General features: G+C 37.7%; 1 protein-coding gene across 1 annotated transcript in view; it reads left to right on the top strand.

The window, feature by feature from the left end:
* The window catches only part of LOC121854127 (multifunctional procollagen lysine hydroxylase and glycosyltransferase LH3-like), a 32554-nt gene extending 11994 nt beyond the window's left edge, over positions 1-20560 (top strand). The window contains 5 exon segments of the mRNA XM_042348519.1: positions 5578-5724; positions 7541-7543; positions 11275-11384; positions 11386-11398; positions 19084-20560. Coding sequence (XP_042204453.1) covers positions 5578-5724; positions 7541-7543; positions 11275-11384; positions 11386-11398; positions 19084-19239 — 429 coding nt within the window. The 3' untranslated portion in view covers positions 19240-20560.
* Positions 20561-24941: the final 4381 nt, after the last annotated feature.

Here is a 24941-nt window from a genome sequence, read left to right as displayed (position 1 = left end):
ATATATATATATATATATATATATATATATATATATATATATATATATATATATATATATATATATATATATATATATATATATATATATATATATATATATAAATATGTTTGTGTAATAAATGTATGTAGTAAGTACATACCGGTAACCTTTTCCACTCAAATCCTAATGAAACACCACAATTAGAATACGGTGGTTGCTGTTGAACCACCTGTTGTATAAACAGTTGGAACACAGTCCCACCACTGAGACAAGGGAACACTCCCACCACCGATCGTCTCGTGCGAAGCAAGCGTATAAATGAAAGAAAATACTTGCAGTGTGTTTAATATGTTACAGTATATTATAAATAAATAAATAAACAAATAAATCGGTAAATCCATTTCAAGTAAATGGAAAAATTTTACTCGACACCGACATTAGTTTCAGTTACCGGTAAATAGCAGACGCTTCAGTGACGTCACTAGTGTTTACACTACACCAGCGGGTAATATTTGATGACATTACTTGAAGTGAATTGGCCTTATTTTAAAAAAATCAAGGATGGTTAGTAAAGGACTACTGAGTCAGTGGGTAAGTGTCACATTTGGGGGTACTGGTCTTATACAGCAAATAGAGCTCAAAAGCTACTTTTCAAATGGAAATTTGGGGGCGCCTTGTGCACCCCCACGCTTTATAGGTCGTGGATATAGCAGTACGCGTACCTCGCCAGAACCGGATCTTTCACTTTACGCGCATCTACTCATATACGCTGGAAGCGGCGCGGGCAGGATGCTCACAAGGTCGCCCAGTCATCAAAACATTACCGAATTTTCACCCCCACCCCACAGCCGCCCAAGTCAGTGATAGTGAGGATATGGACTTATATGGACCCCGAGGGGTTTGACAAAGAGGCCCTGCAAGCCTAGTGGTGGATAGTGATACAATTGATACAAGTGATACAGGTGAGGGCCAATAATCTGCCTCTGCCTCGAACCAACCCCCCATCCCTGTGTGCCCAGCCATCTTTTCTACTAATGTAAGTGTTAAAAACTAATATTATTGATATTTCTCATAATTGTGTGTGCATACCATCATAAAATTAAGATGTAATTTTATTTACAACGAGGTATTGTGTCTGGAAAAAGTGAGTTTGGGGGTCGGGCCAGTCTCTATTGGAATTAATCCCATATGTTCTGTTGTTCACTTTTACGCTGTTTCACTTTCCGCGGTACCCTATGGGTTCAATTGACCGGCAGAAATCGGGTACTACTGTATTACATTTTTGCCCCCGGCCCTGATGTGGGTCAGTGACCTGTGCCCGAGTGGGCTAATCCTCGTAAAAAAAAAAAAAAAAAAAAAAAGAGGAGGAAAAGTGTGTAAATCTATTTGCAGTACAGTACATTATAAGATGAACCTATGTTCCAATTATCTAGGTCTAAGAAGCAAACAGTTATAGGTAGTTACTATTATTCTAATATCCTAATTTTATGTAATTTGAACAGGGAGGCATTAGAAAAGGTTGTTTACATTTCACATACATTTAATAATATGTTATCAACCACCTTAAACAGTAATATATACTGGTGCTCTATGGTAACTCAATTATTTTCAGATACTGTATAGCAAATTGTGAATCACACTCTTGAGTCAATGTACTGTACGTACTGTACAATATACAGTACATATTAGTAAATTATAATAACAGATTTTTTCATCTAACAATATATTGTCAATGGCAACTCCACTACAGAAACGTTGGAGCAATTCCATGAGTCAATCACATGACATAACAGACAGCTCACACCTCACGGCTTAAAATTGGGCGCTGCTTATACCTGTATTCATCAATATATGATATTCCTGTAAATGTACAATGCTGGAATAATTTTTTATGCTCTATTTTAAAGAGGGAAAGACCAACAACACAATACAGTACTGTGCCCATACATGATAGCAGTGTTCCATATGGAACACACATGTTTTATATAAATGGCTGCCACCTGCTCGTGTTTAAAGTAGTCCCTGGCTTTAAATGTAAGTTCAAGCTTCATCGAAGAAATTTTCCAGAAAGCTTGACAAAGTCTGAAAATAAACAATGGTATCTTTTAGTTTTCTTTCAATAAATTGAATTTTATGTCATTGTCTTCTACCTCCTTACATAAATTTTATTTACAGTCATGCTACCGGTTAACGTCCTAGATACATTCTGGGAAACGTGACGTTAACCGAATGGGACGTTGTCCGATCATTAAATAAATTTTGTATTTATATTTAAGTGTATGTGGAATACTTTATACGTACATATACACTTTTACTCTTAAATCACTACTGTAATGTGATATAGGTGATTAATTTTTTATCTTTGCAAAATACATGACGTTTATATTAAAATTATTCACTGTTTTACAAGGATTCCAGCAACGCTGGGCAGATGGGGGAGAGGGAGCGAGGGGGCGTGGGGGGAGGGGAGCGGTTTGACAGTTGGCACAGGCCCAGGTCTAACACGTGTATATTTATCAGTTCTTAAATGAATAAGCTTCTCTCTTATAAAAAGCCAGTAAAATGACCTGGGTGAATATAATTTACATTGCTGGGATTCTTGTAAGATGTTGATTTCAAGACTAGACATAACAATTTTAGTACCGTAATCAAATTAGTACATGTGCACTCCAGCTTTGCACTAAAGTCATCTATTTCTTTTACGTTTCTTTTAGTATGGTGTGTGCATGTAAATGGATGAAATAAAATGAAGAAATTTATGTAAATCTACCCAAAAATACAGTTGAAAACTTTATATTATAAAATGTACTACAGTATTGTTACACGTACTACATACAATTTTTATCTCGAAGCAAAATATATGACGTCTTATATTTAAATTAATCTCTGTCTTGCAAGGATTTCAGCAATGCAAATTAAATTTTATAGTTTGAGATATTATATGAAAACTTATGTCGAAACCACCCACGCGAGCGAGCGTGCGGGGGAGGCGAGGGAGGTGAGGCGGTATGTTTGACTTGGCACCGCCCCAGGTCTAACGCTGTTTATTTATCAATTCTATGACTAGCTTCTCTTCTTATAAAAGCCAGTGAATTGTCCTGAGTGAATATAATTTACATTGCTGGGATTCTTGTAAGATGTTGATTTATTTAAATATAAACATCCTATAATTCCACTAGACATAACAATTTTAGTACCGTAATCAAATTAGTACATGTGCACTCCAGCTTTGCACTTAAGTCATTTAATTCTTTTACGCTTTTTAGTATGGTGTGCATGTAAATGGATGAAAATAAATGAAGAAATTTATGTAAATCTACCCAAAAATACAGTTGACAAACTTTATATTATAAAATGTACTACAGGCTGTACCTCTCTAGTCCAGCAACCTCGGGACCTGACCGGTGCCGGACCATGGAAATTTCCGGACCATGGAAATTCACCCTTTTCCTGGATACATAGTGACTTGTGCTTACGCGGGGAAGCACTAGCACCACTTTCTCTGCTTCATGGTCTCTTTGAAGACATATTGAAGGGTTAAATATCGTACAGTAGCTTCTCAAATTTCATGAAGTTTTAATTCGACGCTTATTTGAACCCACAAAAACACATTAAAAAATTTTGACAGCGGAAACCTCAATTTCGACGGGTTTGAACGGCCCACCAACATTCAGACGACGCGGCACAATCCTGTAAACAGCGCCATTTCTCTTATGTACAAAAGATTCATTATTGTTTATTACTGAAAGTCTTTTGATTGAATTAATGTTTGTGTGTGCAAAATGAGCAATACAATTCATAAACACGAGAATATTAAAACACGAGGAAATGAGACAGCATTGTTTTGATTACAAAACCAGTGACTGACTGGTTCTACATATAAAACTGAAGAAAATAAGACCCTGGTTGTAGATGTAGTAAAAATTAATATGGTTTTAAGTAATGTTATTTAATGTTAATAAATGGAACAATAGAAGTAGCTAACGATAATGGTAAAGAAAAAAGAGAGATCGCTATATGTAAGTACACGTTGAAAATATATCGCCATTACTTTTACATAAGAATATGAAAGCAACACTTATTTACTGTTCATAAATATTTTAATTAATGTTTCTGAATTTGTTTTTATTGAATTAATGTTTGTGTGTGCAAAATTAACAATACAATTTATTAATAATACGTGGAATATTAAAACACACGAGGAGACGAGACGAGACGGCTGCCGGCATTGTTTTGTTAAAGCTTACAAAACTGTTATAACCCAATCATTTCTCTGGTAGGGAGGGAAGGTGGGGGTGAGGGGTAGGGGGAGGGAGGACCCAGGAGCAGGTGGAAGAGGGGGGAGGTGGGGTATTTTGATTGACAGATAGTATTTTGGTAAGTATATTTTGTTTATTTATTGAAGATATTTGTTTTAGCTCATAAAATTCATACAAATTACCAGGCCAGAATATAATTTACATAGCTGGAATTTCTTACAATTTGATGATCATTTTGAATATAAACATCATAGATTTTGCATTAGACATACAAATTTTAGATCTACTATAAGTATTTTGTTTACTCTGAGTAAATATGTTATCTTTTCTGCAAAATATATGACATTTATATTAAAAATATTCCTGGTCTTACAAGGAATCCAGCAATGTCAATTATATTATCCTAACTTTAGTCTGAGGTATTATTTATTACTAAAAAGGTAAATATTCTGGTTTTTCCACACACATTTCTCTGGTAGGAGGGTTGGTGGGGATGGGGGAAGGAGGACCCACCACCATCTGGCTGAGGTTGGAAGAGGGGGAGGCAAGGTGGGGTACTTTTGATTGACAGATAGTGTCATGAAGAATATTTTTTTTTTATTAACTGAAGATATTTGTTTTAGCTCATAAAATTCATACAAATTCGCCAGAATATAATTTACATTGCTGGAATTCTTACAATTTGATGATCATTTTGAATATAAACATCATAGATTTTGCATTAGACATACAAATTTTAGATCTACTAAGTATTTTGTTTACTCTGAGTAAATATGTTATCTTTTCTGCAAAATACGTGATATGACATTTATATTCAAAATATTCCTGGTCTTACAAGGAATCCAGCAATGTCAATTATATTATCCTAACTTTAGTTTGAGGTATTATTTATTACTATACCTTAAAATCTAGTGGTTTTCCCCAAACATTTCAGAGAGGGAGGAGCCAGGAGTTTGAGAAGAGGGGAGGGAGTTGAGTCCATTATTTGAATGGACATTAACTTGCGACTGTATTTCTCTATTTCTCTTAAGTATTAATTGTGTGCATGTACCATCATAAAATTAAGATGTTATTTTTACGAGAACATAGGTATTGTTTCTGAAAAGTGGAGTTTGGGGGTCAGCCGGTCTCTATTTCATTTAATCCCATATGTTATGTTGTTCACTTTACACGTTTCTCGCTTTTACGCTGGCCTCCGTGGGTTCAATTGGCTGCGTAAAGTGAGGGTTCACTGTACAGTATAGGGGGTAGTAGGATTTTGATGGTGATACTTATATGACCTATACTGTACTATATTAGGAGGGAAACTCATGTTATTTCTGTTTCATATTCTCAGGACCCCAGATTGGCAGGAGGCTACGAAAATGTGCCAACCGTAGATATTCACATGAACCAGATGGAATATGAACAAGAATGGCTATGGATTCTCCGTCATTATGTGAAGCCACTAGCAGAAAAAGTCTTCTTGGGTTATGATAGTGATGTAAGTTTTACAAAATGTCTTCTTGGTTTGATATTTAGGGCAGTAGGGTCTCATTTTGTGTGGGTATGTGTCCACACATCAGAAATCTGCACATGCGATGCCATTTAACATGTTTTAAAATTGTAACCAACTTAACCTTCCAAAAATTACACATAAATGTCTTACAAATTGCATCTTCATTATTAAATAAATATTTTAAGAAAGCCAGGAAGTTAATTTTATGATACTCCACCAAATAGTGGAGGTGAGGGAACTCTGGGAATGATTGAGTGTGGTAATTTCATCCCTAGCAATGCAACAACTTGGGTCACATTTCACGAATTAAAATTACGGCTTAAAAGAATAAAATAAAATAATGCAAGGTAAAACACAACAAATAATGTAGAACTTTCATAAAACCATTTAAATGTTAATAGATAAAACTCAAAGCTTGTGTAGAAGGCCTGGTTCCTCCACAAAGGAAAGGACATCCACTCCCACTTTACCCACTCCTTTCCAAGCACCAAAGAAAGATGGTAAGACTCCCCCTTAGCACCGGTAGAGGAGCTTACAATGAAGATCTCTGAGACTGGGGCATTCCACCAGGAGGTGTTGACCAGTCAATGGGACCAGGCAGTTATCACAATGGGGAGGGGGTACCCTCTCCATTAAAAACCATGAGTCAGCCATGTGTGGCCAATGCGGAGGCGGGCCAAAGCAGTACCTTGGTGGCATGACATTCCCTGACATCCCAGGGCACCCAATGCAGGGTGGATGTCACGGAGCTTGTTTGCTCCAACAGCTTCCCACATGCATTTACAACTCGAGCAGATGGCAGCTCTTATTACTGGTTTCATATCAGAGGCAGGTAGAGGGGAACTTATCATTGGGCGAGAAGCAACTGCTTTCACCATAGCATCAGCATGCTCATTTTCCTTTTCCTCCAGGTGGGCCGGAACCCAGCAAAAACTGACTTTCTGGCCCTCACGTTGGACGGAAAATAGCCATTGTAATTTATCTATAACTAAGGGATGTGGCAATGAGACATTAACTAAAGCCAGGAGAGCACTACAAGAATTACTAAAAATTTTAAAATACTTATAAGGTTGGCTAAAAATAATCTTGAGGGCAAGTAAAATACTGTACCCAAAAGCTCTGCAGTAAAAATGGATGCCACAGTGAGGAGACTATCGTCCTGACAGAAATCGGGAAAGACCACTCCAAAACCCACCCCTGCATCCTACTTAGAGCCATCAGTGTATGCAGGAATAGTCTTTCTGTGAGAGGAAGCATGCTCTGAAAAAAGAAAATGGGCAACACAAGGAGGGAGTAAGCCCTTCCATTCTTTAAAATACTGACAAACTTGAACTTCAGGAGAATCAATTGGGTAGCACTAGGGGAACCACATGGGGCATATCTGAACAGGAGAAAGACAAAGAATTCTCACAACTTCCCTTACCCGCCGCCGTGGTAGGCTTTGGTGCTAAGTGTAGTGTGGAGACATAGTCTCATCAACTACACAAGTGTTGGTTACAGACTGTGGAAGGCGGTGAAGGAGAAACCAACATTGGACCTGGAGATACTGTTGTTGAAGATCAAGGGGTGGCTCATCAGCATCAACTAGCAGCCTTGGGATTGGCAAAGACCTGAAGGCACTGGTCGCCAGGTACACCCCACCAGTCTCTGGCCAAGGAGTACACCTCATGCCCATAATCCAGTTTGGGTCTAACTAGCATGTTGTAAAGGTGTAGCAGAGTTTTTAAGTCAGCAGCCTCAATAACTTAAGAGCATGCTGGCAAGACTCTTTGAGGTAACATATATGTGGCTGCTGCATAAGCCAGTTGTCGAAAATAATACCCAGGAAGCGGGTCTCTATGACTCACCACACATGATGACCATAGAGCTGTAGATCGGGATCTGGGTGAACACCTCAAAAGCAGGTGAAATGCATGGCAACGGTCTTCAAGGGAGAAAATCTCGCATGCAAGTTGCATGCGACATTCAGCCACTGACATGCGGGAAGCTGCATACCAAATGGACAAGTCATCTGCATACAATGAGATTGATAAACCACCTGGAACTGATGCTGCTACCCCATTTATTGCAATGGCAAATAGGGTCACATTCAAGACACTGTCCTGAGGAGACGATAGTCCAAGGTGAAGGCTAGTCGGATTCAAAGCCTTCAAAATCAACTGCAGACATTTCAGCTTCATCACCAATCTCCAGAGCAGCAGGCCATTGTCACTGGATTCTCCTTGATTTTATTCACATTGTTGAGGCATAAAATAGGCAGTGATGAGAGCTTGGTGGCAGCGTTTAATAAACTCCTGGTAACATTGTCTGTAGGGTTCCAATTATTGTGCACTGAGTTCGTCACTGTGTTTCAGGCTGGGCTCAACAATTATTAAAGCATCCTTGAATTCTTCAACTTTTCTTCTACAGGTATAACTATTTTGTCCTAAATATCTACCGTATATTGTACAAGGCCACAGGGTGTATAAGACGACCCCAAAAATTTCCATTTAAAACGTAGGTTTTGAGCTGTACTCGCTGTATAAGACTACCGCAAATCTGACATTTACCACTGGGAGCTTACTGCCCCATGTCGAAGTTCATAAGTGTTTCATCCATGTTCCCGATGCTGCTTAATGGATAACTGTGTTTCTTACGTTGTTGTATTAAGTAGCGATGGAAATTTTTAATTTTACAGTCAAGATCTGCTGGTAAATTTTGCACTTTTTTTTTCTGCCTCGTTATTAGATTATTTCCTTCCATAAAATAGCTACACCATGAAGCAGTGGCTTTGAAGTCTTTGCTGTGCTCTTGGTTTGCTTTAGCCCACTCAAGTGCCCAAATATGTATTTTGTTTCTTTATATAATGTATCCATTTTGACGCTGCTTATGGACCACGTCTACTGCATGCTTCTCTAGATTTGGTCAGTGTGCAGTACCTCTTCTCATTGCACATTTCTTCCTGGGTATACTCCTTAGCAAGTGTTCCTTTAATCTCCATTCTCGTATTCATCTTCTCAGTTACACCACATTTTCTTGCAGCAGAACAATTGTTGTATGACTTGGCATATGCTACCACTTTCAGCTTAAAACAAGCTTCATATCTCCTTCATTTAGCCTTTGGAGCCATGATGAGGTTTTATGGTAGCTGGATACTAATATAATGTTCACCTGGAGAGAGTGCTACTGCTTATGAAGGAGTGGCAACTTGAGCCTATCCAAGAAACCATCTTTAAATAGCGTACCGGTATTTAAAGACGGCTGTGTTTACTTCGGCTGCAGTTGCAAATGGCGGGCGGTGCATGATGATACCTGCGTTTATTATGTTATTTTATGGTATTTACGGTATGTTAGACAGGTTTATAATACATTTTTATTATTTTAATATACACACTAAACCACAGGATGTAGAGGTTCGTATTTTATACCCGGCGTTTAAGACGACCCCTAATTTTATCGGCTGATTTTTTTTAATGTTCGAATTCTGTCTTATACGCCGACATATACGGTATTCTCTTAACAGAATTAGGTTCATATTGTATTCATAATGAATAACGAAGATATAAAGTGATGTATAAACATTTTCATTAAGCTTAAACAAAATTTTCATGTTCTACTCGAGCTTATGTATAGAAATAATTATTTTTTCGTGATTACTCATATAAAACTATTTGTAGATAATTTGTTTGTTTTCAGATACACGAGTAGAGAAACATAGACAAGTGATTCAGGCATTATTAAACTGAATTTTTACTCAATGTTTAAGAAGAAAGGTTGTCCAAAAATTTTATCGCTAAAGTGAATTAACGTTAAATGAATTAAAACTGCACGAGATATACCTGTATTCTGAATCATATTTTAATTCCTTTTCATCTATAATTTCAAAAGTTCATTTCGTTCCTTAGTATGTTGATTATATTTCCTCCCACACTACAATTTCAAATACCTTGAAGAATCCTTGTACTTATTATAACTGCGTATGATAATACAGTACAGGTGGCCTATCAAAAATCCAGCAACCGATAAACCGGAACCTTCAGTTTTCCGGCATGGATTTCGGAGCGCATTTTCAAATATTTCTTTGTTTATTTAATGAAGATATATGTTTTAGCTCATAAAATTCATACAAATTACTGCCAGAATATAATTTACATTGCTGGAATTCTTACAATTTGATGATCATTTTGAATATAAACATCATAGATTTTGCATTAGACATACAAATTTTAGATATATATGTTACTCTGAGTAAATATGTTATCTTTTGTGCAAAATATATGAAATTTATATTCAAAATATTCCTGGTCTTACAAGGAATCCAGCAATGTCAATTATATTGTCCTAACTTCAGTCTGAGGTATTATTTATTACTAAAAAGGTAAATAGTCTGGTTTTCCCACACATTTATCTGGTAGGAGGGTTGGTGGGGGATGGGGAGGGGAGGGACTGTCTGACCATCTGGCACGGTGTGAAGAATATTTTTTTTTATTAACTGAAGATATTTGTTTTAGCTCCTAAAATTCATACAAATTACCCGGCCAGAATATAATTTACATTGCTGGAATTCTTACAATTTGATGATCATTTGAATATAAACATCATAGATTTTGCATTAGACATACAAATTGTAGATATAATGTTTACTCTGAATAAATATGTTATCGTTTGTGCAAAATATATGACATTTATATTTCAAAATATTCCTGGTCTTTACAAGGAATCCAGCAATGTCAATTATATTATCCTAACTTTAGTTTGAGGTATTATTTATACTAAAAGTAAAATTAGTTTCTTCACCCAACATTTCTCTGGTAGGGATGGAAGGTGGGGGTGGGGAGGTTTGGACCGAATCACCATCTGGTTCGTTGGAAGAGGGGAGGCAAGTTGGGGTACTTTGATTGACAGATAGTGTCGTGAAGAATATTTTTTTTTATTAACTGAAGATATTTGTTTTAGCTCATAAAATTCATACAAATTACCTGCCAGAATATAATTTACATTGCTAGAATTCTTACAATTTGATGATCATTTTGAATATAAACATCATAGATTTTGCATTAGACATACAAATTTTAGATATAATGTTTACTCTGAATAAATATGTTATCTTTGTGCAAAATATATGACATTTATATTCAAAATATTCCTGGTCTTACAAGAAATCCAGCAATGTCAATTATATTATCCAACTTAAGTGTTTAATTTTCTTTGTTTAAAGGACTGTACAGGTAGTCATTTTCTGTTAAACTTATACAGCAAATAATGATAACCATCAGTTTTCCGGCTTGAAAATCCGGCACTCCTCAGGTCCTGAGGTTGCCGGATTTTTGATAGGCCACCTGTATTTTGAAACTGACAACAACTTTAAGAAGAATCCTTTCATTTTCCATTATATTTATCAGTAGATGTGTGAACAAGATTTCACCATTACTTCTTACTCATTTCATATACTGTACTTTGGATGTGAGAAGAAATGTTAAAGACATAAGTATGGCTAGAATAGGAACTTTGTGTCCACCTTTTTTTTTAAGCTAATTATTCTCTTATGACTTACAGGCTCGGGCAATCATGAACTTCATTGTACGATACAGACCTACTGAGCAGTCCTTCCTTCGTCCCCATCATGATTCGTCAACTTATACAGTCAACATTGGATTGAATCGGCAATATTGATTATGAGGTAAGTCTTGTAGCCAAGTACTGTAATATAACTACAGGTTGTACCTCACTGATCCGGCACTTTGGGACCTGACCGGTGCCAGGCTAGGGAATTTTCTGAACCATGGATGGTCAGCATATTATAGTACCAAAACACCTTACACAGCACTACTAAACCATTGTCTTATAGCATTTTAATTTATATTTTAAATTTAATTGATACATGATGGCTCGACTTTCTACTTTTGCACTTCGACAACTGATTAGTGCATAAACCAAGGCATGTGGCGATACATAATACACTACAATAATATTTATTAAGTTTTGATAAATATGCTACACTATTATTTACCAAGTGCCCAAGACAGATCCTGTAGTAAACACCAACCCTCTTGAGTAGTGGCAACAACAGTGCTTGAGAGACAGTGAGTACTGGCAACATTGTTAGGGATATCATGAGCAATAAGCTGTTACCTCTGTGTAAACAAGAGACCTGGAATATACAGGGGTACTGTAATGATTGAATATCAGACCAAAGCTTACAGCCCAGAATTACATCACACATAACAGCAAGTACAGTACAGACCGTGTGGTACCCTAACACCACAGGTTGACACACTGCAGGTCAAGACCTGACCCCGCCTAAGTACATGTGTAACCCTACGATGTAACCGTCTACGAGTTGGGGATTTAGAATATAGTTAAAAGTCTACCCAGATCCCAACAGGCAAATAACAATAAAAAAAACAAAGACAATCGGACTATAAAAAAGGTTAGACAAAGGATGCGTAGTTTTTACAGTATAATAAAAGTACCATAAATTCCTTAACAAAAATATTTCAGTAGCTTTAATTCCTCAACCATACTTCCTAACCTAAACATTAACAGTATATATTTATACATAAAACAATCGTGAAGCAAGGTGGAGGAGACAATATAAGATTACAAATACTTAAGTGCAGAGCTGAGATGGCTGACGAGGCAAGGCTGAGTATTGTAGAAGACTTCCGTAGGTAGTCACTGTGCCGTAGGTTTCCAGGATAGTGATCCTGTGGTCACTTCCCAGAGTGAACTGAATCCTCATCGAACTGGAGCTTATGAAGAAGACTTGGAGGAGGCATGCAACAACCAGATATGGAGAAGGGAAACCCCGAGTGCAACTAAGACTCAGTCATACTGTGTTTCTGTCCCTAGATGGCTTGTTCAGGGTGCTGTAGATCATGACACTGATGGCGTGTTTGTGGCCACACCCTCCAAAGACTCAGAAGGCTGGGCGCCGAAGGAGGTGATCACCTGGTGCCTGAGAGATGATGCATTTCCACTGAGCTCGATAAGGAGTCCAAGAATCAGGTTGTCCACCCCTCTTTATGCCGGACTTGTAGATTATTATAGGGCTGGGTGAGGAGAGCCCAGCCGGAGGATTCGCTGGTTGGAGGTCTTACATATTTGGATGAACGTGAGTGGGTTATGGTCGTAGAAGACTAGGGTTGTTTAAAGACTGGAGGTAACATTCAAACTTTATTGCCAACACCAGAGCCAGGCCTCCTTCTCTATGGTCGAGTAGTTGGGTCTGATGTTTCAATCTCTGGCGCGGAGTAGTACAGGGTGAAGGACATCAGTGGTTGGTCAGGCTGTAGAGCACAGCCTCACTCCTACACCGCCTAGCGCCGATTTGCAAATGGAAGGACAAGGTGTAGTCAGGGGAGTGGGACTACAGGCTTGGAGGCAAGGAAGGCTTTTGAGGCGTGTGGAAAGACTGGCCTTCCACTCTCTGGTTCCAGATGTAAGGGACCGCAGAACTGGTAAGGTCTGTGAGGGGTCCGCCACGCTGGAGAAGTTACTGCAGAACCGACGGTAGTAGCCGACATCCCCAGGAAGCGATGAGTTCCTTCCCCGCCCTGGAGTGGGGAAGGACAAGATGGCTTTTAATGTTTGCGTCCTTGGGTCTCACCATACCATGCCCAACGATATGTCCCAGGCAAGTCACTGATGCCCGGCCAAAAGCAGATTTAGCCAGGTTTATGGTGAATCCAGTCTCTTGCAGTCGTGCGAACAGTATCTCCAAACGCACCAGATGTTCGTCCCAGCCGTCCGACACCACCACCAGGTCATCCAGGTGGGCGAACGTCCCACCTAGGTCTTGAATTAGGTAATTGATGGCCCTCTGGAATGTGGCCGGAGCATTAGAAAAGCCAAACGCCATAACCAAATATTGAAAAAGACCAAATGGAGTTATAAATGCCGAGATTATTTTTGCCCTATCTGTGAGTCCCACTTGATAATATCCTTTCAATAAGTCCACTATAGATATAAATTTGGCACAGCCTATGCTGTCTATTATATCTTCAATCAAAGGTAAAGGGTAGGAGTCTGAGACAGAGACCTGATTCACTTTACGATAATCGGTACAGAAACAAAAAGTGCTATCAGGTTTTGGAATGATAAGGCAAGGTGAAGCCCAGGGGGAGGTACTAGGCTCAGCTAAGTTATGTTTTAAAAAGTCTACCTCCTTTTTCATAATCTCTCTTTTTTGTGGATTTAGTCGATATGCTGATTGCCTAATGGGTTGTACATCATCTGAGATTAGCTTAATATCATGTTTAAGTATATTGCAAAACCCTGGGAGGTCTGACGTGACTTTAGGAAATGTTGATAATAACTTAGTGAGATCTTTTGCTTGAGATGGATTCAGAACAGAAAAATACTCATCCAAGTTGTTGAGTATGCGACTGTTAGCAGGGTTTTCTTTAGGTAGAGGGAAGTCTAAATTCTCCAATAGATCCATGTCATCTGTCTCCGGCTCCGGCCCTGACAAAATCGTATGGAATACAGGTAGGCTTACAGCCTCTGGGATGTCTTCCTCTGACTGCCTGGAATGGTAAAGTTTCATGAGATTAATGTGAACAAGTTGTGAATCTTTTCTGCGATCAGGAGTATGGACTATATAGTTGAGGGGAGATAGTTTATTAGCATGGATTTGAAAGTTTTGATGGAATTGTTCCAAGCAACCTTGTGATTGTGGGTGGTAAGCCAAAGATGTACAATGGTCCACACTGAGGTCTTTCATCACCTGTTTGAACACAGATGGATCAGATTGTTGGGCTTTAATGAGCTCATCCTTACTAATGGTCTTACTGTACAGATCTTCTGTGGGTAGGAAGATATTGGAGGTGGTTTTAGATGAAGAGGGCCCATTTCGCACACTCTGTGACCGGGTGCCAGCACAAGATGGGAAAAGGTGAGGAATAGTTTCTTCAAGGTCAGTGGTGGAGTTGACAGGTAAGGGAGAGTCGACTGTCTTTATGTTGGGAACCACTAGATCTCCTACCAAGTCATTATGCAATAATAAATGAATGCCGCTCACAGGCATTGGATCTTTCCTAATGGCTATTTGCACTTTCCCAGTAATCAAGGGACATTGGAGGTGCACTTTAGCTAAGGGATAGGAAGAATGGGAGGAGAGATCTGAAATTAGAACACTCTCGTTAGTAAATGCGGTAGATATATCAGAATTGACGTTAAACAGGAGTATAGATTGTGCTGCGCCCGTATCACGTAGTATACGAATAGGGAAAAAACGAGACCCCTCTATGATTGAAATTTTTCCCTCATAGGTGAATGAAGAGAAGAGATCCTGATGGGGCCTTTCCACATTGGTGGTTGTTATTGGTTTGGATTTGGGATCCAGGGAACTACTTTTAGCAGTTCGACACTTTGGGTGTTTACAAGACTGGATCGTATGGCCTGGATTTTTACAGTAAGAACAATAAAACTTGGTTGCATCAGTGGGGGTAGATGTGGAACCTTTCGACCTACCACTCACGTCCCCAAGGTTATCATCAGAGGAGGACCTAACATGCCGGAAAGTACCACGTTCCCTACGGCACAGTGACTCCATCAGCAAGGCGTACGCATCAGCCAGCTCAGACGCACGTCCTAAATTAACCTCTCCACGCTCCTCCACATGCTTCAAGATGTGAAATGGTATCTTGCTCTTCCACTCCTCCAGGACTACCAAGTTTAACAAATCCTGAGGTGGCCATTAAGAAAACCTAGATAAATTAATTAATGGTCAAAAGATAAGATAAGTGGATTACCCTAGAAAATATCACGGCAGTGGATAACCAGAAAGTCCCGGAAACTACCCAAGTTATACCTTGGGAAATTACACTTATGAATATTGTTCTTCTGAGAAGATCCTTAGATAAGGATAAGAGACTTGAAAGAGGAAGGGCGTATTACTGCATTAATATAAAGATCCGGATTAACAACCCTGAGTAAACAGGAAGGGCGTATTACGGCATTAATATAAAGATCCGGATTAACAACCCTGAGATACTTGAAACAGGAAGGGCGTATTACGGCATTAATATAAAGATCCGGATTAACAACCCTTGAGTTACTTGATTATTGACCCCGAATGAGATAATGAGAAGAACAATAATTGAGGCTTTATAATTATGGAGTCCTGGTAGAGCGGGGCGTCCCAAGATATCACTTCACCCTAAACTAGTGACTATGGAACAGCCTACTCTGGAGTGAGGGTAAGGCATTAAACAGATCCGGATTCTTCCCTACACTCGATAAGACTTAATACACGACTGCCACGTGTAATAACAGGTAAGCCTTATGACATTGGAACCTAATATCCTACGTCTGTCACTCTTACTGTACGGTAATACCAATATATGCACACACATATGAAGGAAACTTTAAACCACTGTAAAGCAATTGAGAACAGAAGTGACTGGGAGGAATAATTAACAATGAGTAACAAGGGGGTTAAGAAATATGGCACTTAAGGTCGGGTCCTGTCACGGTCGCCATTTGTTACGAGTTGGGGATTTAGAATATAGTTAAAAGTCTACCCAGATCCCAACAGGCAACAACAATAAAAAAAACAAAGACAATCGGACTATGAAAGGGTAGACAAAGGATGCGAGTTTTTGTTGTGTATAATAAAGTACCATAAATTCCTTAACAAAATATTCAGCTTTCTATAATTTACCCTTAACTATACTTAACCTAAACATTAACAGTATATACATATTTATACAACATAAAACAATCGTGAAGCAAGGTGGAGGTGGGAGGCAATATAAGATTACAAATACTTAAGTGCAGAGCTGAGATGGCTGACGAGTAAGGCTGAGTATTGTAGAAGACGGTAGGTAGTCACTGTGCCGTAGGTTTCCAGGATAGGTGATCCTGTGGTCACTTCCCAGAGTGAACTGAACTCTCATTGAACTGGAGCTTATGAAGAAGACTTGGAGGAGGTGACGCAACAACCAGGATATGGAGAAGGGAAACCCCGGAGTGGTAACTAAGACTAGTCATACTCGTGTTTCGTCCCTAGATGGCGTTGTTCGTGGTGCTGGGTAGGTAGATCATGACAATTGATGGCATGGTTCGTAACACCGTGTTAAGGAAACCACACCTGGCCAAGACCCACCCGGGCAGTAATAATTACAAAGCACTATTGTCCTGCGACATGACCTCACCTGGGTAAACACCTGTCCAGACCTGACCCAAGGGAGATCAAGGACCCGCTAATCAGCCAGCACCCCTGTTACCCAACCCAACAACCCGGTCAAGACACACCCACTTAAGTAGGAGAGGTCACCCTCCGGCTCCTCCAATATATAGGTGCTGGAGCTCCTCTCACCGGCGAGAGTCTGATAACCAAGGAGGGCCAGCAACCAATTCCCCTGTCCCGCTCATCAAAGAAGTCCGTCACTAAAGGCAACGAGGTCTCCGCCGGGTGCATCGACAGAGTGCTGTCAATTCAGCGTATAACTGTAAGTGCTGGCTGTGTAGGCGGTAGAAGTGCAGTGATCCCGAACCTTCCAGCGATCGACTTAGTGAAGTGCCCATTCGACTTGTGAAGTTAAACGAACATATCATAGTCCATCATACCCTGTGTACGAATCCCCCCCCCCATTAATTCCCCCTATGCAACTAGTAAAATAAAGCTGTAACACGCAGTTGTGTTTTATATACTACACTTGTGCTGGGCCTGTGTTAATATACGTAGTCTCTCCCACACCCTCGAGACACGCTACCAAACTTCCTGTCTTTACATCCTCCTGCTATAAATATTCTACCTATTAGTCAAAACCTCTTCTGATGAATTTTGTCTCATTTCAGTACTATGGTTCAATAGCTCATCTGAGATTGAGTGTCGGATTTTGGGGGAAAGTTAATTATTTTGTGATAATGTTTTATTAACGCAGCACTAAATGAACCTAAATAATATGGGAATTATGATGAGATTGCATTCTGTTGTTATAAAAGGATCACGGGCTGAAGAGCACGGGAGGTAAATTGCCCTCTCCTCCCTCCTTCTCTGCCACCCGCCAGTTTTTCTCCCGGGCTATGCACCCAAACGTATTTTTGTACAGTATCTTAACAAGATACATATTATATTCTTAAAATTCATTCATCTTAATCTATTTCATAATATATTCCTAGAATAATACTGTAAGTGACTTTTTGGAACTGGGAAACCTGTGATGTTGGTAGGGTCTCCTATGCATCCAGGCCAAGGTTCGAGCCCCAAACTTATTGATGAGAGTTACGACTAACACCCCTAAACAAAAATATTGAACCAATGTGAAAAATGTATGATAAGAACTCAATAAATCTATCTATCTATACTTAAAATGTGTACGTTTTTACAATTAAAAGTGCTGTATGTATGCACTGTATTTAATTTATTATTTCATTCAATACAGTATACATTTATTAAATATTGTCGTATTACTTATTAATCTAATAAATTTATTTACTATGATGTGTGTCAAATTTATATACTGTGCAAGAAATCCATAATACAGTGGGGCTAAGTGTAGCATAGGCAAATTTACCATTACCAGGTAGTTATAATTATCATCCTTATATTTAATGGGGATATCTGTCAACCAGCACAACCCTGATCCAAAGGTTAACAGATAAGTTGGGGTCAACATATACAGGTAGTTACTCTATATTGACTAATTAATGCAGGTATACAGTACAGGTTGACAACCCTTTATCCGAAATTCCAAAAACCGAAAAGCTCTAAAAACCAAAAGTTTTTTTGTGGGCATAGATCACTGACCCACATCGGGGCCTGGGGGGCGAAAATGTAATAGTAATAATAATTATAATAATTATTCATAGTAAATAAAAATGTTAATGAAAAATACACCAAAATAAAATAGTAATGATAACAATAATAATAATAATAATAATAATAATAATAAAATATAATACTAAAATTAATAATAATAATAATAACAATAATACTGTAATAATAAAATAATAATAATAATAATAATAAAGAATTACAAGAATGAAAAAAAAGATCAAAAGTGAGAAACACGACCTAGACCTATGAATTGTTATTATTATTTTAATTTGTATTATATTTTCGCCACCCAGGCCCCAATGTGGGTCAGTGACTTGTGCCCGGGTAGGCTAAAAAAAAAAAAAAAATAAAAAAAATAAATAAATAAATAAAATAAAATAGCCATTATGAAAACCGAAAAATTCCGAAATCCTAAATGTCTCTGGCCCCAAGGATTTCGGATATGGGATTGTCAACTTTACATACATAAAAAAATATTTTGCAAAATTTTGCTTGAACCATGATATCAGTTAATATCAGAGAAAGCACACTGTCTATAAAAACATGAGTTCAGTAATTCAATATGAATTCTTTTTCAGGGAGGCGGTGCTCGATTTATTAGATATAATTGCTCAGTAGTCAACACACGTGTCGGATGGACATTGATGCATCCAGGACGTCTCACCCACTACCATGAAGGACTGCAGACTACAAAAGGCACACGTTATATCATGGTTTCTTTTATTGATCCTTAATATGATTGATAAGCTTAACGTACATTTTATATATTTTTATGATCTTGAAGCACTTTAGTGGTAATGTACCTTTTATGTATCATGGTAATGATTAGTACAATACTGAATTTTCAAGTGAAAAATTATCATGACAAAGATCTGTCTTAAAGAATTTCATGTTTGTTGTGGATGTTTGTATTTTAATTTTAAAATTGTAAACATAGTTAACCAATTTAAAACTAAATATGTTTGTTAATACATTTTTTCCCAAGATGTCATTGTGCCTTGTCTCATGCTAAGTTTTGTGAGTACCCTGTAATCATTCTATATAACGGAATGAAGTGTGTAGACCGAGTCCACAAAAAGGAGGATTCTGCTAAATCAACTATACAGCTATACCTCTGGCAATGAAGTGGATGTGTTCATGAAATCCATTCTGTCCTCAGAAACTTAGTTGTCAAAGTTAGATTTTTCGATGGAAGTAGTTTCCAATCCTTTGTATAAAAACTGCCATCATAAATAATAAAAATGATACATAGCACATTGTAAAATACAAATGCAGCTGCCCTGACAATTTGCGAATTTTTAATTCGCAGACCTCGATTATTCGTAGATGACACCCAGGATGTACCCAAGAATGTCAAAGAGTAGTTTTAAAGTTGCTGGCATTTTCATGGCTGGGACTGGGAGCCATTCCTTCTAGAGACAGTAATTTCTTTTACCTGTATTGTATATGTGTTTGTGTGTGTGTGTGTGTAGACAAACGCACGCAAAATACATACAAATAAATAATAATGGGAAAATCCTCTCACAAATAATCAGAAACAAGACAACAAAATGTATTAAAAATGTGAGTCTACCTTCAAGTCAATTCCGTGCTTTGTTAAGATGTTAGCAAAATAACTAGTAAAAATTTCTAGTTTCTATAAAAATTGAGAGATGCATTTACTTACCCTTTTCATTAGAGAATTTAGCACTCACTTTAGGCATGGTAACAATTATATATGTGCACACATGCTGGAAGAATACAAAAACACCTGGGAGACCACTACAATGTATACTGTAGTAAGGCAAATCGGAAAACTCCCTTTATCTAGTGGAATCCTCTTCCAGCTGCAGAAGCAAATACCAGCACAAATTCCTTCCGCTAAATCGAACATCTCCTAAAGAGAACTCCGTTATAAGGAATGATTACTGTACTCTACTTCTCTGTTGCAAACAAAACCAATGCTCTGAAGCAGATTCAGTACTTTATTTGTTTATCAGACTGATTGTGCCATAAGACATTCCAGAACAGCATATATTCTGGTACTGTATAATAAAGCTTTGTCATATCGGTTCATTTTGTCCTATCTTATTTCCTTATACAGTAATATTACATATTAGAACCATAGTAATATGAGGGGCAGGAACTTTTTTTCGAAAGCTAAAAGTTTGTCCCCCCCTAATCTTCTTCCCTCCTTCCTTCCATAAAATACACCCAAAGGTAGTGCATTAAAGTATCTGTCAATCAAAAATTGCAGGACCAAGAGGCTTTTGTAGAATGGATAAGTGAATGAAATGCATACAGATTGACCATCGATTATTCGGCACTCACTGGTACGACACCACCACAGGCCCAGACATAATATCTAGGATCTGTTCCCTCAATACAATTTAATTTTAATTATTATCTCTTATTGCTCTTGTTTAACCCCAACTGCATCTGCAAAAAAAGAAGCAATTGTTAGTGGTGGTACAAAACACAAACATCATCCCTTATCAATTCAAGAAAAGGTAAGACTTCTGAAAACCTCACAGTGGTGTTTTGGTACAAAGCTTGTGTGATTTATATGGTGTAGTTTTCATCACAACATATGATGTAAAGAAACTGACTTGTAAGTGTTCATTATAGGATTAAGGGACAGAGGATGGTGATGTTCCTGGGAATGCTTATATGTCTGTGACCCCCCTACTAAATTTCCTAAAAGACAAATACAGTCATTCCCTGATTTTTTTTAATTTATCTTACTTTATCCTCTTCATCACTGATTGGCTTCTTTACCACTTTGGTAATCAGTCACATCTGTTACCACTGTTAGCAAGTACTGGGCATGTACTGTCTTCAGAATTTTCCTCCTCCAAAAAATGAGCAAATATTATTATAATGAATAATAAAAATTACATAGCATATCATAAAATACAAAAGCACATAATATTTTATGTACAAAAAAGCTCTTTCCTCCCTCCTAAAATCATTTGGGTGATGCCTGGTGTGAACCACACAGTTCAGACAGGCAACTACCTAGCTGATTCAGAGATGTGTGTATCTGCTGCACTGTATGTATGCCATGACATCACTTCAGGGAAGCACCATGACTAGGCTCAGGACACAGTTACAACCCACACACTTACAAACACACACACACACACACACATTTTTCTTATTTTATAATGTTATATTAATTTTATTTCTAAGGCAGTATTGAGTATTGAATTGATTTTTCCACAAATTTTATACTGTACTTACTGTATTTTCATTCCATGTAACAATGGCAACATGAGTAGCCATCTCATAGCTGACTGACAATGTGAGTTATAGGAATTTCACAGTATTATTACTCACACACGCACACCTCCTCTCTCTTCCATTGACTTAATTGCTGACTTATTATGTGTGTTTGTGTTCAGAATAGTATTAGTAAAGTTTGTTCTGTGTTAGTGTATTACCGTACGCATATTTGTGACATTGTAGAGCCAGGATTTTGTTGTGTAGAAACCTATCTCCACTTATATAATGGGGTATTGGAAAATTAGGTTCAATATAGGAAATTTCTGATTTATGGCAAGATTTTTTTTTTAAATATGTTATATTGATATTCTAGTACAGTATCCAAGGATGATTTAGAGTTAGCATGAGGTGTTTTGCTAGTGCCGGGGTCAACAATCTATGGCTCCAGAGCCACATGCAATTCTTTCAGGAAACTTGTGCAGCTCCTGCCACCTGCTTAAAAATTTATTGATTACCATATTTAAAAAAAAATATTGAAGTTCGTAGAGGTGCCAGAAAGAAAGCTGTGAAGGAATTGAAACACAAAACAGAACAAAGTGAGCATACATATTTACAAAATTGGTGTTCCTCAAGTAACACAACTGCAGCCAGTTTTGTGAGAAACCAAGAGATACTTTACGTGGAACATTGTTTATTGCATGATCTGAAAAATGGCAGATGAAATTTAATGTGGACAAATATAATATACGTAGTCTCGGAGATGTAAACAGAGAAACCAGATATAAGGTGAACAATGTTGATATAGAGAAATTAGACTGTGAGAAAGACTTAGGGGTTATGATAAGTACGAATCTTAAACCAAGACAACAATGCGTATTTGCTTGAAACAAGGCTGACAAAGTACTCGGGTTCATACAAAGGAGTGTTACTTACAAGACTAGTGAGGTTTTCCTAAAACTGTGTCTTGCACTTCTGAGACCTTACTTGGATTATGCAGTTTAGTTTTAATCCCCATACTACAGGATGGATATCGAATCCCTAGAAAGCATACAGAGGAGGATGACAAAACTAATCTTGGGCATTAGGATCCTTGAGTATAGAGACAGATTAAAGCATCTGAATTTGCATTCCCTCGAAAGACGTAGAGTGAGGGGCGTTATGTTTGAGGTATATACAGTACTCATAAATGGAAGTCAAGGTTAAACAAAGGTGATATAGCAAAAGTACTTAAACTATCCAACCAGGAGCGAACTTGTAGCAATGGTATTAAATTAGACAAATTTAGATGAGATAGGTGAACACTGGCATGAAAATAGAGTAGTGAAGCAAGTCACCGAACATCATCACTAACTCAAACGCTCTGGGTAGCTTTAAATATAGGTGGGATGGATATATGAGTGATAAGGGTTGGGTGTAAACGGGAGCTGCCCTGTATGGTCCAATAGACCCGCTGCAGTTTCCTTCATTCATATGTTCTTATCAGCATCTGCTCAGTGATTTCAAAAACATGGACGAAATAGTTAAAAAATTAGGAATACAGTCGGCCCTTAACATACGCGGGGGTTAGGTAACAGAGATACCTGTGAATGTTAAAAATCCGTGTACTTTTGCTGCCCTCCCCCACCCCCCCTAAAAAACCCCTGGCCCCCCATGTCCTTATTTACCGTATATACTTGTGTGTAGTTCGAGTTTTTAAGACCTCTAAACGGGTAATAGTTTCGTTAGGTTGAAAAATATTTACCAGTAACTACCAGTAAACAATGGAAACGACGCACCAACGCACCACCAGTTGAGAGTGTCGGTACAGTTGCCAGGGCAGGTCTCTTGCGTCATCATAGCAAGCCCAAAGTAGCCAAATGCATGGTATGGTAGCACCGGACGATGTAAAACATAAAGTATTCATTTTTTAAAGTTTATTTATAGATACTGTACATAAATTTTTGTTCATTACATTTGAAACATCAATCTTTGTTAATTAAATTTGAAACAAAAGAAAACTACGATACCGTATTTTCATTAAAATATTACATCACAAGTATATTTTCCCTTAACTGTGACTGAATGAATATATTCTCAGAAATAAATATGGAAATGTAATATTTTGGCTGAAATGATGTACATATTACAGTGGAAAGTGGGATAAAATCATGACGAAAACAATGACTTTCGCTTTCTTTCGTTGTTCAAAAGATTTTACCGTAATCGCTTTTCGAATGGTTTTCAGTTAAAAAACTGTTGTACAGGTTGTACCTCTCTAGTCCGGCAATCTCGGGACCTGACCGGTGCCGGACCATGGAAATTCGCCCTTTTCCTGGATACATAGTGACTTGTGCTTATGCTTGGAAGCACTAGCACCACTCTCTCTGCTTCATGGTCTCTTTGAAGACATATTGAAGGGTTAAATGTCATACAGTAGCTTCTCAAATTTCGCGAGTTTTTAATTCGACGTTTTCTATTTGAACACACACATAAAAAAAAACACATTAAAAAATTTTGACGGCCGAAACTCGAATTTCGACGGGTTTGAACGGCCCACCAACGTTCAGACGACGTGCACAATCCTGTAAACAGCGTCATTTCTCTTATGTACAAAAGATTTATTATTGTTTATTACTGAAAGTCTTTTTGATTGAATTAATGTTTGTGTGTGCAAAATGAGCAACACAATTCATTAATAATACGTAGAATATTAAAACACGAGGAAATGAGACAGCATTGTTTTCGTTGATTACAAAACCAGTGACTGACTGGTTCTACATATAAAACTGAAGAAAATAAGACCCTGGTTGTAGCTGTAGTAAAATTAATATGGTTGTTTTAAGTAATGTTATTTAATATTAATAAATGGAACAATAGAAGTAGCTTACGATAATGGTAAAGAAAAAAGAGAGATCGCTTATGTAAGTGCGCACACGTGAAAACATATCGTCATTACTTTACATAAGAATATGAAAGCAACACTTATTTACTGTTCATATATATTTTAATTAATGTTTCTGAATTTGTTTTTATTGAATTAATGTTTGTGTGTGCAAAATTAACAATACAATTTATTAATAATACGTGGAATATTAAAACACACGAGGAGACGAGACGGCTGCCGGCATTGTTTTTGTTAAATCTTACAAAACCAGTGAATGATTGGTTCTACATATAAAACTGAAGAAAATAAGACCCTGATTGTAGCTGTAGTAAAATTAATGTAAAAAAATTAATATGGTTGTTTGAAGTA

This window comes from Homarus americanus, unplaced genomic scaffold, assembly GCF_018991925.1.
Source record: "Homarus americanus isolate GMGI-L3 unplaced genomic scaffold, GMGI_Hamer_2.0 scaffold46716, whole genome shotgun sequence".
Taxonomy (NCBI): Eukaryota; Metazoa; Arthropoda; class Malacostraca; order Decapoda; family Nephropidae; genus Homarus; species Homarus americanus.
The sequence above is the reverse complement of the archived record's forward strand: the minus strand, read 5'-3'. Positions and strand labels throughout refer to the sequence as shown.